The sequence below is a fragment of the Podarcis filfolensis genome (assembly GCF_964270895.1).
Source record: "Podarcis filfolensis genome assembly, chromosome: 4".
Lineage (NCBI taxonomy): Eukaryota > Metazoa > Chordata > Lepidosauria > Squamata > Lacertidae > Podarcis > Podarcis filfolensis.
The window spans coordinates 87,199,731-87,213,279 of record NC_139607.1 but is presented as its reverse complement, the minus strand read 5'-3'; the positions used below and the strand labels follow the sequence as shown (position 1 = coordinate 87,213,279).

Sequence of the window (13,549 nt, the reverse complement as noted above, 5' to 3'; positions counted from 1 at the left end):
GAGTTGGCAGATGGTGCAGGAGTTCCCCACTCGACAGTCAACTATGGAGGTAAGCCAGACAGACCACAAAAGACTGGCCAGGGCAGCCGCACTGGAGAAGATGCTCAATTAGCCAGAGGGTAAAGGCATAGTGGGACGCGGGTGGCGCTGTGGGTTAAACCACAGAGCCTAGGACTTACCGATCAGAAGGTTGGTGGTTCGAATCCCCGCGACAGGGTAAGCTCCCGTTGCTCGGTCCCTGCTCCTGCCAACCTAGCAGTTCGAAAGCACGTCAAAGTGCAAGTAGATAAATAGGTACCGCTCTGGTGGGAAGGTAAATGGCATTTCCGTGCACTGCTCTGGTTCACCAGAAGCGGCTTAGTCATGCTGGCCACATGACCCGGAAGCTGTACGCCGGCTCCCTTGGCCAATAAAGCGAGATGAGCGCTGCAGCCCCAGAGTCGGCCACGACTGGACCTAATGGTCAGGGGTCCCTTTACCTTTAAAGGCATGGTGGGTGGAGCATTTAGAGTGGAGTTCTACATAAGGAGGGAGCAGGAGTAGAAGAAAAAAGGGGGGGAAGTGCTAGGCTAGGGTCAATCTTTACCATAGCAGCTTAGGACACAGCATGGGAGGAAGGAGATAGCAGCAATTCTGGGCTCAGCCATCCAAGTGGAGAGTCATAGAGGGAAAAGCTTAATGTATTTGCACAACTGGTGATTGAGGGATTAATGGGGAAGATCTGAAGATGAGAAGGGCCCTAAACTTATTTGAGTGAAGAGCTCACTCAGTGTTTTCTGAACCACTGAGGCCCTGAAGACCCCTGGAATCCAATCTGGGAGGGTGGAAGCTCTCCCCACAGCAGGGTTATTCCAATGTTCGTGCGAAGAAGCCCTAATTCAGCTCCAGGAAAGATGGTCAGGTGCTGCAAAGAGGAAACAGGTCTTGAGGAAGCAGCCTGATGCAAATTTGATCTGGAACACCAAATCAAATTCCCCAGAGATTTCTACAGCCTTCTTTGCTTTCTCAGAATGAGCTGCGCACTTAAGGAATTTGGCAAGTGTTCGAGGTGCCATTACAAAGCCAGAGATCAGATCCTCAACTTTTATTTTGAGATTCTCCTCCTGCCTCCTTTTAAGCCATTTCTTAAGTCTCAGAATGAAAATAAAACAATTATATCATACAAAAAGAAAAAAAAATCCACCAACAACATTGTATATTAAGATACAAAAGGTAAGCATTTTTTCCCCTTTTCTGTATAAAATACAAAGTTTGGACAGTACACTTTTATTCCACATGTGTATAAATATAACCCAAAGAATATGATTTCAGTATTCCTACCAAAATATTACATTTTGTTTTGTACAAAAGTTTACAAAAAGTTTCTATATATTTACAACCCAATACTGAGAAGAGTTCCTGATTCAATAATGCAAAATATAAGGGTAGTGCATTTTTTACTGTAATGATACAAAGAAGATATATAACGGTATAAAAAAACTGCAGGGTTTGCCTTTGTTTTTAATTCATTAAAAAACCCCCACAACCCAGTGTTTCCGTTTTAATCACGAAGGTGCCATCAAGGGGTAACTTTTCTCGCCCGTGTCATTCTGAAATAAACGGAAAGAGGCACAAGCCCGTGGCAGTTCCACAACTCTGGTTAATTTCAGAAGCAGATGCTCAGAATCGGTAGTCTAGCATCTTTGAGCTGCTATGGGTCTGCAACCGGAGTGTTAAAAAGGTGACTGGGGCTATGAGCCGCTCATCATTTTGATCACCCACAATGCCCCAGAACGATGCTACATTGGGAGCATTGTTGATAATAAATATGGTGGGCGGCTCGCTGCCGCAGCATCCCAACTGACTTTTGTTGGATATAGTCTCAAACTACTGTCACAGTCATGGCTTCCCTCCAAAGGACCATGGGAAATTTAGTCTGCTAAGAGTGCTGGGAACTGTCTCTCTATGATGGGTGTCCCAACACCTTTCACCATCCAGCAGCTCCCAGGATTCTTTGGGGGAAGGAACAAATTGAATTCCCCCTTTTCTCTCAATACAGTAGTCATACCTCAGGTTGAATATGCTTCATCTTGAGTGCGTTTGAGTTGCGCTCCGCACGGAGCACGTTACTTTCCAGGTTTTGCCGCTCGCGCATGCACAGACGCTCAAAATGACGTCACACGCATGCGCAGAAGCTGCGAAAAGTGACACGCACATGCGCAGACATGCTGTCGCTAGTTACATTTGCTTCTGGATGCGAACGGGGCTCTGGAATGGATCCTGTTTGTATTCAGAGGTACCACTGTGTAAGGCATGGGTAGGCAAACTAAGGCCCGGGGCCCAGATCGGGCCCAATCGCCTTCTAAATCCGGCCCAGAACTTTGTTAGCCAGAACTTTGTTAGCCCAAAAATGGAAAGTACCAGAATTACCAACAATAGAGGAGTGGCAGGCGAAGATGGTTGATTATGCAGAACTAGCAAAACTGACCTGTAGAATCCAAAATCAGGAGGAAGCAAAATTCCAAAAAGATTGGAGTACATAATTTATGGAGTACATAAATAATAACTGTAGAAATTTGAAGACTCTGGCAGGACTGAAATAAATCTTATGATGTAGATAGGATTGGATACAATAAGAAACTGTGGAAAAGTAAATGACCTGAGAAAACCTGTTGAAGCGAGGGAAGGAAGTCAATGCTTAGCAGAGTGTGGGGAAAGAATGTGGGTAAATGATTGTTGAATTTTACTGTATTCTGTGGGTTTGTAGTAAATGAAACACCAATAAAAAGCATTTAATAAAAATAAATAAATCCGGCCTGTGGATGGTCCGGCTGTGGAGAGGATGCTTTCGGAGGTGAAAGGTAATGTAGCCAGGTGTGTTTGTGTTGGGATGGAGAGGCTGAATATTACACATCTCCCTGGAGCTAATTAGTTAAATCTTAGGCTCAAGTTCTCTAATCCTCAATCAATTTGGTACTCAGTATTTATTCTGCTCTATAAGGAAGAGACTGGGCAGGCAGCAAAGCCACTTGGTAGCTGCCTTGGATGGAGGCATTAATATTTCAATAATCTGGCACAGGGAGCTGCTTCATTCCAAGGCTACATCTGCACTATACATCTATGGTGCCACTTTAGCACCAGAGAATCCTGGGAAATGCAGTTTCTTAAGGGTGCTGAGAGTTGTTAGGAGACCCTTTTCTCCTAAAGAACTGCAATTTCCAGAGTTCCCAGGGAAGAAGAGTTGGTTGTTAAACCAACTGGACAACTCTAGCTCAGGTGTGTGTGTGTGGTTTCCTAACATTTCCCAGAACCCCTCCCTTTTAAAAAAAAACTTTATACTTTTCAAGTTTATACATTTCACTAATTTTACAATCATTCTGACATTTCATAGCTTGACTTCCTTCTCTTTCTGTGGTTCCTTAAATTTATTTTTAATATCTTTTGCATATTTCAATTAACTTAATTTGCTCATTTATTCATCTTCTTTAAATATACACTCTTATGACGCTGCAGGTTATTAAAACAATCCTGCCAATGTTCTTATCTGTTTACAATTTATCTGTAAATAATCAATAAACCTTTTCCATTCTTTAATATATATAAAGAATGTTATCTTGATTTCTTAATTCTTCTGGTAAGTTTCGCCATGGCGAATTTCCCAGAATCCTTAACAAATTATACCTCCCAGGATTCCTTGGGGCAGTGGAGGAAGCCATGACTGTTAATGTGGAATCCGTTCTGGAAGTCCGTTTGACTTCCAAAACGTTTGGAAACCAAATTGCGGCTTCTGATTGGCTGCGGTAAGCTTCCAAAAATAGTTCGCAAACCGGAACAGTCACTTCCGGGTTTGTGACGTACGGGAGCCAAAACATTTGGGAACTAAACTGTTTGAAAACCAAGGTATTGCCTTTGTCTACACAGGCAATCTGTGGTCTTCCAGGGTTTCAGGTAGGTCATTCTGACCTTACCTGTGGCAGGAATAAAAGTTGTGACCCTCTCTATAAAAAGTATGCACTCGATCAATGCACTTTCCCGATTCCTCACAGCTGCTCCTGATAAATTAACTCAACAGTCTCAGGCTGGGCGTTATCTGGGGGTATACCTTTTCTTCTCTGTTCAAGATTTGTGGTTGCGTGTCTGCATGCCCAAGCAAACACCTACACAAGCTGTAGCCTACACAAGAGTAGGACAAGCAACCGACGTCTCCTCCTGTGCTCTTGCTTAGCTTTCTAGGTATGAAGATTGGCCTACACATTTTGAACGGGCGGAGACACCTTTTTGATTTTGCTCCTCATTGCGGACCACGAGGAACCCCTTCAACCATCGGGAGAGCAAAGTTTGGTTTTCTTGAAAACACTCCAAAGACACGTTCCCTCTGAAAAACTTTGTGGAGTGCAATCCTGGCTTTCGGGCCTTAAAAAAAACAAACACCGCTGCCGCCGCCACCCGCTCTGTGAGTTTGCAACCGCCTGCTGCTCGGCCTCAGGAGTGGCCACCTAGGATTTCATCAAGGTTGATGTCCTTCATCCAGTCGTCGTTACCCGGCTCTGTTTTTAACAAAGAATCGATGAAGTCCGGGTCGCTGTTGAGGGCCGGCCCAATGCTGTCGCCTTGCTGGTTCAGAAAGTCAAACGCCAGGTCGCTGGTGTGGTCGGTTCCCTGGTAGGCCCTGGCAGAAGCCTGGCTACTACTAGATGGGAAATGGTTTGACAGCAAGGAGTTTGGCGCTGCCATACTCACCCCCGGTGCATTTAAGTGTGGCACTGTCTGAGCCCGTACCTGGCCAGGCCTTGCCCCCAGGGATTTTGGCGCCCCAGCCGCTTGCCCATTTAGAGTTTGGTTCATTTGGCCCGTTGGTGTTCTCATCTGGGGGGTGGCCAGCTGGTTAGGAGCAGGCCCCATGGCGCGCTGGGGAAACTGCTGGTGGGCAGATGGGCGCTGTAGCGGCTGGTTTGTATAGGGGCTGCCCGCGGGGAAAGGGGACCCCACGGCCTTGCGTGTTTCCTGCTGCTTCGCTCCTGTTTCTTGTGAAGCCCAGGTCTGAGCTGCCGAATTGGAGTTGACCATGACGTTCAGAGGCCTTGGTGCAGAAGAAGTCCCTTGGTTCAAGCTGAGTTTGCCTTGCTGAGAGCTGATCCCGGGCCCGCCGTCATATGCCGACAGGCTATTATTACTGCCTTGCCCCGGAGGCCCTTGCCGAGATACTGTGGAATTGCTTTGCTGGCTGGGGATCATTTGATTCGGGTTCCTGTGCTGCGACACTTGGCTTGCGCTTGATGCAGCCACGCTGTACGCGCTCGGTTGGCTGCAAGGAATGTTCCCGTAGCAGACCATGTGGCGTGTCGTCGGGAGGGAAGGCATTCTGGCTCCGTGAGTGGTGGTCAAAAGACCGGACGCCTGCGGCGAGAGGCTGGGAGTTGAAATTGAGTTGGAAAAGCAGAGGTTGGAGCTGGCACTCACGGCTGGCGATCCACCTGGGAAAAGGGTGGCGGGAGGAGAAAGGAAAATCTCTTATCGGTCATCTAGTTCTAGGTTCTGAACAGGACCCATGGGCCAGAGCATCCATGGGAAACCCTCCCACCAGAATCCCATCACAACCCTACCAGAGGAAAAGGAGCACAACTCTCTGGACATTTCTCTTAGCCCTGCCAGGTCCTTGGAACACGAGAGAATTATGTGTTGGTCCCTAACCATCATCATCATCACCACCACCATCACCATCATCATGGTGATGGGTTTCCCCAGCCACTCTGGGCGGCTCCCAACAGAATATTAAAAACTCAATAAACCATCAGACACTAAAAACTTCCCTAAACAGGGCTGCCTTCAAATGTCTTCTAAAAGTCAGATAGTTGTTTATTTCCTTGACATCTGATGGGAGGGCATTCCACAGGGCAGGGGCCACTACCGAGAAGGCCCTCTGCCTGGTTCCCTGTAACCTCACGTCTTGCAGTGAGGGAACCGCCAGAAGGCCCTCAGAGCTGGACCTCAGGGTTCGGGCAGAATGATGGGGGTGGAGAGGCTCCTTCACGTATACTGGACCGAGGCCGTTTAGGGCTTTAAAGGTCAGTACCAACACTTTGAATCGTGCTCAGAAACGCACTGGGAGCCAATGAAGATCCTTTAGAACCGGTGTTATATGGTCCTGGTGGCCGCTCCCAGTCACCAGTCTAGCTGCCGCATTCTGGGTTAGTTGTAGTTTCCGGGTCACCTTCAAAGGTAGCCTCACGTAGAGCGTGTTGCAGTAGTCCAAGTGGGAGATAACCAGAGCACGCACCACTCTGGCAAGACAGTCTGTGGGCAGGTAAGGTCTCAGCCTCCGTACCAGATGGAGCTGGTAGACAGCTGCCCTGGACACAGAACTGACAGTCCCATTAGGAAACGAGAGCACTCGTCTTCCGCTGCTGGGTTGGGACCCACTACCAGGTTGTGGCTGAGCTAAGGTGGGCTGCAACTGCAGCACCACCACCATACAAATATATGCTAAAAGGTTAAGAAATGGGATTGCAATATAAGACTGTACTAAGAGCCTGCTGGGTCAGGTGAATGTCCCATCTAGTCCAGCACCCTGTTCTCACTGTGGCCGACTAGATGGCTCTGGGAAGCTCACAACCAGGACCTGAACACAAGAGCCCTCTCCCCTCCTGCGGTTTCCAGGGGCCGAGGTCCCTTCGGGCCCCCAATAAAATATTTGAGGGGGACGGCCACCCCAAAGCTGATGGGCATTGCCGTTCAAATGGCATGTGTGTACTGCATCACATGATCCATTATGGATGGTGGGGCTTACCTGGTCCCTCCCCAGTATTTTATTCAAGTTGGCACCCTTGGTTTAACTTTTATCTGAGCTGAATCCCTCAAAGTTCAGCTTCGGTGGATGTCTAATGAGGGGCAGTGACTGGCCCAAGGTCACCCAGTGAGCTTCAATGGCGCCCTAACCACTACACCATTCTGGCTAGAATTGCCTCCTCCGCCGTTGGAATGAAGCAACCTTCCAGACGTAGCAAAAGATACCAAAGAGTTTTGGAGTCTCTTGAAGCAAAGCTGGAACATGTTGACTCGCAAGCCCTATATTCTTTCGGTAGAGACATGAGTTGCCTAAAAGGGCACCGCGGTTGGGACATTGGTTTTCTATCTCACTCCAAAGACAAAGTTTCCTTTTCCCCCTCTGAACTGCTTGCTATTTTTAGCACCCTCCCCCCTTTTTTTGGCCACACTGATTTAGACCAGATGGGGAGAAATTTCACTCCAATTAGCGTCGAGCAGAAAACATTACCAGACCTTCGATACCAAGAGGAGTGAGTCAGTGATACTGGGGGATGTGTCGTTTTATAAATTCACGCCCAGGAATGACAATCGACGCAAGGGGTGAGGCACACAGCCCCTCGGGCCCCCAGTCCGGGATAGGGAGGGCAGAGGATTTAGTTCAGTCTGCATTTCCAAGTTCATCGACCTTATTCGCTACTCCCAGACTTACACACAGAGTGGAACGCAGCTAACAATCTGACTGCACGTGTCTGTTGATTTTGCAATACGGTTTCAGTTAAAATAAAAATGCACATATGCATATTTGGGTGGAAAAGGCGTAGAAAACCAAAGCATGGAGGCCGGGGGATGGGGTGGGGTGGAGCCAGTGCAAACATTCCTGCACATTTTAATAAGGTCTGAGTAGGGTTTACCAGTCCTGGCTTCCAGACAAGCACCCTTAGTTTGCAAATAGATGTCCGTCACATGCACCCTTCGTAAGTGGGGCAGAGAGACTTATTCCGCCTGAGGGTTGCATGCCCCTCTCAGGGACAAATGCCAGTGGTGGGTGGAGCGAGAGGCAAAAGCGAGCCGAGCGATGAATGCAAATTTTACCTTTGCACGGTAGCTTAATTTCTACACATGCATGCACATCCCTCTCTATCCTCCAGCCAGACTGTTATGTACTGAGTTGAATAGGATCCAAAATGCAGCAGTCTGGTTGGTCCTAGAACAATAGGATTCAGAATGTAGCAGTCTGATTGGTCCACAGGAGCCACCCAATCCAGCTCCAGGTGGAAGTGAATCCGCAACCTGATTGGCCTACAGGAGAATCCCAGAATTAGCCAATCACGTGGGGCCCATTGTGTAAATAATGTATATAAAGCAGACATTCTGGGGGAACTTCCATTCCTCCTCACCACTATGAGCTGAATAAAGAGCATGAAATCCACTCTCGACTCTGAGTATATTTTGCAGACCATTAAGAGGCGGGGGATACTTCCAGCCTAGGAACCCATTTTAAATTTCCTCAACACCACCTCCATTTTCAGGGGCGGCGTGTTTCTCAATACATGCCACCTCTGAAACCGCAGGAGGGTAGAGTGTTGTCCCACTCAAGTGCTGCTTGTGGACTTCTTGCGGGAATCTGGTGGGCCACTGTGAGAGCAGAATGCTGGTCTAGACGGGTCACTGGCCTGAACCCAGAGACAGGTGGGGTTGCGAACTGTCAGTGGGGCAGAGGGCCACATTTCCCATACAATGGAACCTCGGAAGCCGAACGCCTTTGAACTCGAACGTTTCGGCTCATGAACAATCAAAAACTGGAAGTGATTGTTCTGGTTTTTGAACGATTTTCAGAAGCCGAATGTCCGTGTGGCTTTTGATTGGCTGCAGGACACTCCTGCAGCCAATCGGAAGCCGCACCTTGGTTTTCGAACTGTTCCGGGAGTCAAACTGAAATATACTTGGAGTCCTGTACTGATTTCATGCTCTTTATTGCAGCTTGTAAAACAGTGATTGAATTGCCCCTCAAACCTCAGGCTTTTATATACATTATTTACACAATGAGTCCCGTCTGATTGGCTGCTTCTGCTTCCCTCCTGGAGCCGATTGGTCTTTTCCTGCAGGCCAGTCAGTTGTTGCATTCTACGATCCTACCAGCCTAATAGGCTGATTAACTTCCTCCTGGAGCCTGATTGGTCTTTTCCTGCAAGCCAATCAGTTGTTGCATTCTAGGATCCTACTTGCCTATTGTTCTAGGATCCAAGCTTAGTACATAACATGAATGGACTCCTGGAACGGATTAAATTCGAAAACCAAGGTACAACTGTACTCAAAACCAGTTGAGTCATTGGCAGCTGTCCTCTTGTTTACTGCTGCCTTCAAGCGTGTTTACCTGAATACTGATGTGTTTGCTGCATGTTGACCGGGTTCCTTCTTTGGTCTTTATAATCTGGTGGGGGCCTTGTCGAGTGCCGGTTCAGCTGATCTTGCGGAGTCATTTTCTCCTACAGGATTAGAAAGAAAAGAGAAGGTGAACCCATGTTTTCAGTTAGCCAAAAGGCGAGCGATCCGAATACGAACGCAGCTCGAACGGCTTTTGTATTCAGGGGAGACTCCTGCGATGCCGGTTTCAAGGCCATGGCGCAGGAGGAAGCATGGGGAGGTTTTGCAGATGTTTCTGATGTACAGATTCTGCCACCTTCCCATATGACATCAGGTGGGGTGTCAGGAAACTGGTTAGGTCAGCAAAAAGAGGATGAGGGTTGTGTACAGGGAAGCTTTAAATGTTTGATTGTGCTTTTAATATTTTGCTGGAAGCCACCCAGAGTGGCTGGGGCACCCCAGTCAGATGGGAGGCATTTAACTAATAATAATAATAATAATAATAATAATAATAATAATAATAATAATAATGGGACTGTGGGTTAAACCACAGAGCCTAGGACTTGCCAATCAGAAGGTCGGCAGTTTCCGTGCGCTGCTCTGCTTCGCCAGAAGCGGCTTAGTCATGCTGGCGACATGACCTGGAAGCTGTACGCCGGCTCCCTCAGCCAATAAAGCGAGATGCAGCACACGGGGACGCCGTTCACCTTCCCGCTGGAGCAGTACCTATTTATCTACTTGCACTTCATGCTTTCGAACTGCTAGGTTGGCAGGAGCAAGGACCAAGCAACAGGAGCTCACCACCATCATGGGGATTTGAACCGCCGACTTTCTGATCGGCAAGCCCTAGGCTCTGTGGTTTAACCCACAGCGCCACCCGCGTCCCCTACCTTACAAGGTAGACCGGCCTTATTATCCCCATACTGCCTGCAGATGGGGTACAAAAAAAGAGAGGGTGGCTTGCAGAAAGCCAGCTGGATCTGGGACTTTGGTCTTCTGGCTGCTAAGATCCATGCCTACTTTTGACATACTTGGCAAACTTCCCTGCTAACACCCCCCCCCCAAAAAAAGGGGAGAGGGGAGAAGCCAGCAGCACGAATTGGCTAAAAACTGGTTTTTCAAATGCCGTAACTCTCCCTCTCTTTCCCTCTCAGCAGATTGTCAAAAGGAGTTCTCTCTGCCTACAGAAGGAAGGGATTTTCGGCCCAGCTCTGCAGTCTGCGAGAGGTTTCCAGTAAGCAGAGAAAGTGTCGCCTGAAGGTATGCAGGCACTGAGCATGGGTGGTCCCCCTGCGCTGCCAGCATCTGCTGAGGAAGGAAATGGAACTTTGCTGCTGTGCGCCAGCAACTTGGCTGCCCTGTAACCTGCTTTCCTTATGGCTGAACGTACAGCCTCCCCAACCGCCCTGTGTCAGGCTGCTAATTTGCACTGAGGAATCACTGCAAGGTTGGAAAGGGGAGAAGGGACCAATGCTGGGTGGCAAAAAAACAAACAAACACAAGCTGCACATGCAAAAGGTGTGGCAGTTTTAATTCCTTTGCATCCCCAATTCAAAGGAGCTGCAGGCAACTCCACAAGGCACCGGGAACCAAAGGAGCAGAAAAGACTTTCTATGTATGCAGCAACAGGCGCACGGATGCTACTAGCCCAGAGATGGAAATACGACAAAGTCCCTACCAGGGAAGAACTGCAAACTAAGCTGTTGGATTATCCGAAATTGCAAAACTGACCGGAAAGCTCAGGAGCCAAGAAGACCAAAGCTTCAATAAAGAATGGGAAAAGTTCATAATTTACTTGAGAGTCATTTACTTGAGAGACCACTGTAAGCAGATGAAAAAATTAGCAGGATTGAAATAACACTTGTAATGTAGATGATATTAAGGATAAACTGGAGAGATATAAAATTTGGACAATGAAATAATATGCAGTGGAAAAGGTTTATAATAGGACCCATGGAGGGGAATGTGGGAAATCGAGAAATCTCCAAATATGGATATGTATTTTGTGTTGTTATAACTCTATACTTGTAAAATCAAATAAAAATTATTTCAAAAATAAGAATAAAAATACAAGACACCGGAAAGTGTCGAAAGGACAAAGCGGAGTATGACTCAGAGTATGACAGCTGTGCATTCCGCATGAAGTTTAACCTAGACAGCACACCCCAATCTTTACACACTCACTGGCTGTGGTTTTGCACTACTCTAAATCCACGGGAGGGTCTGTTGTGGGAATTGCACCCGTGTGTAATTGGTGCAGGGAATCTATTTGCACTTTAACAGTCTGGATTGGGACGCTAGCATAGGGCATGGGGGTGGGCCTTCAACCCTCTGCCACCCACTGTGTTCCTGATCAAGAAATGGCGCCCCACGCTTGCAATCTGTGTTGGAAAAAAGCTCCCATTGGAAAAACAAAAGCTCCCATGGAAAACAAAAGCTCCCATTTGCTCCTGTGCGAGCTTCCCTCACCCTCCAAATAAAAGGCAGAGCAGATGAAATGGGCAGACTAAAAATGGCCCAGTAGCTGTTTTCGCAATACCAGCTTCTGAATTCTACATGACACTGATTTACATAGAAAATAAAATAGGGAATCTGAAAATTTACTGCTTCAGTTAGTATCTTTTGTTGCTGCTGCTGCTGCTGCTGCTGGTGTTGCAGACGGAGTTGTTGCTTCAGCTGCTGATTCAGCAGAGCTTGCTGAGGTGAGTTCATGTAGCCGCTCGCAGCATTTGGATTCGTGCAAGCGTTTGACGTTGGATTGGGGCCTGCGCTTTGGCTCAGCACGGAGTGTTGATCCTGCAAAAGAAAGAAGAAGGAAAAAAGAGGATGATAAAGGCTCGCAAAGATGCGCATGGGCAAAAAAGGAAAACCAGGGCTTCCTCAGGCTTTTGGAGGCTGATTAAAAGATGGGGCCTTCTTCGTTCAGCCGTGGGACGGTTGCAGCAGAAACTCAGATGAGGAAATTAAGAGAAGCAAGGGAAAATTACAGGACTACTCCTGTGGTTGCAGCAGAAAACCGTGGCTTTCTAACAGGAGCTTACAGGAGCTCAAAGGAGAGCCGCCATAGCTGTTTGTAGAAATAAGTGTGATTATATAGCAGTGGCTACATCAACAGAAACCATCAACACAGTTACTGCAGCATGACCCACTTCTGAAACTTTCTTCTCTGTGGGGTGGAGAACTTATCTGACTATTTGCTATCCTTTTGCTCTCCTTTTTGCTGAGGTCCAGCGCCGAGGGCCTTCTGGCGGTTCCCTCATTGTGAGAAGCAAAGCTACAGGGAAGCAGGCAGAGGGCCTTCTCGGTAGTGGCGCCCGTCCTGTGGAACGCCCTCCCACCAGATGTCAAACAGATAAACAACTACCTGACATTCAGAAGACATCTTAAGGCAACCCTGTTCAGGGAAGCTTTTAATGTGTGGCATTTTAGTGTATTTTTGCTCTCTGTGGAAACCCAGCCAGATGGGCGGGGTACAAATAATAAATTATTATTATTATCATCATCATCATCATCATCATCATCATCATCATCATCATCACCATCATCTCTCATTACAGTGGTAACTTGGGTTACAGAAGCTTCAGGTTACAGACTCCGCTAACCCAAAAATAGTACCTTGGGTTAAAAGCTTTGCTTCAGGATGAGAACAGAAATCGTGCTCTGGCGGCGCAGCAGCAGCAGGAGGCCCCATTAGCTAAAGTGGTGCTTCAGGTTAAGAACGGACCTCTGGAACGAATTAAGTACTTAACCCGGGGTACCACTATATTTGTCTCAAGCCATTTCCCACTATTCCTCCCAGCTCTGCCGACACCCCATTACACTCTAGCATGACCCACAGACAGAGCTCAAAGCAGGGTTGTGCTTGATGGTCACTGCCAAGGATCTGAAATTAGGGTGCAATGTGTATCTGTGCCCAGAGACTGTAACACATCCCAAAAGTACTAGAATTATAGAGTCAGAAGGGATTGTGTAAATCATCTGGTCTAGCCTCCTGATCAATGCAGGATCTACTAAGCAAGATGCAGCTTTGGCTTCCCCAACAGGTAATCCCAGTGCTTCGCTAGGCAACCTGTACCATTGCTTGTTGTTTGTGTTAATTAATTACCCGCCCTTCACCCTAAGATCCCAGGGCAGGTAGCAACAACTCAAAAACAACATTATAAGCCATTTAAAAATCACAAAAAAATTAAACCACAAAAATATATTCTCTCTCTCTCTCTCAAAAAAAGTTTCTATCTCTGTCACACTCTACCGTGACCAAGAAACAGAACCATGGACAGGGCTAGGCAGTTAACAAGGCAGCTCACTCTAGTCAAGGAACCTTTAGTTCTCAGTGGCTTCCATTCAATTCAATGGGACAAACGAAGGGTTCATCCACACTTCCTCAGGTCCTGCTGATCCCCCCTGGAGAAAACTGCTCTTTTGCACTCAGTTGGAACAA

General features: G+C 47.5%; 1 protein-coding gene across 1 annotated transcript in view; it reads right to left on the bottom strand.

Moving 5' to 3' along the window:
* Nucleotides 1-1,069: 1,069 nt before the first annotated feature.
* MAML2 (mastermind like transcriptional coactivator 2) overlaps nucleotides 1,070-13,549 on the bottom strand; it is a 148,264-nt gene continuing 135,784 nt past the window's right edge. Inside the window, exons 3-6 of the mRNA XM_083609592.1 lie at nucleotides 11,713-11,904; nucleotides 9,119-9,230; nucleotides 2,280-5,453; nucleotides 1,070-2,028 (exon numbers count right to left, since the gene is read on the bottom strand). Coding sequence (XP_083465718.1) covers nucleotides 4,462-5,453; nucleotides 9,119-9,230; nucleotides 11,713-11,904 — 1,296 coding nt within the window. The 3' untranslated portion in view covers nucleotides 1,070-2,028; nucleotides 2,280-4,461. The remainder of the gene's footprint in view (nucleotides 2,029-2,279; nucleotides 5,454-9,118; nucleotides 9,231-11,712; nucleotides 11,905-13,549) is intronic.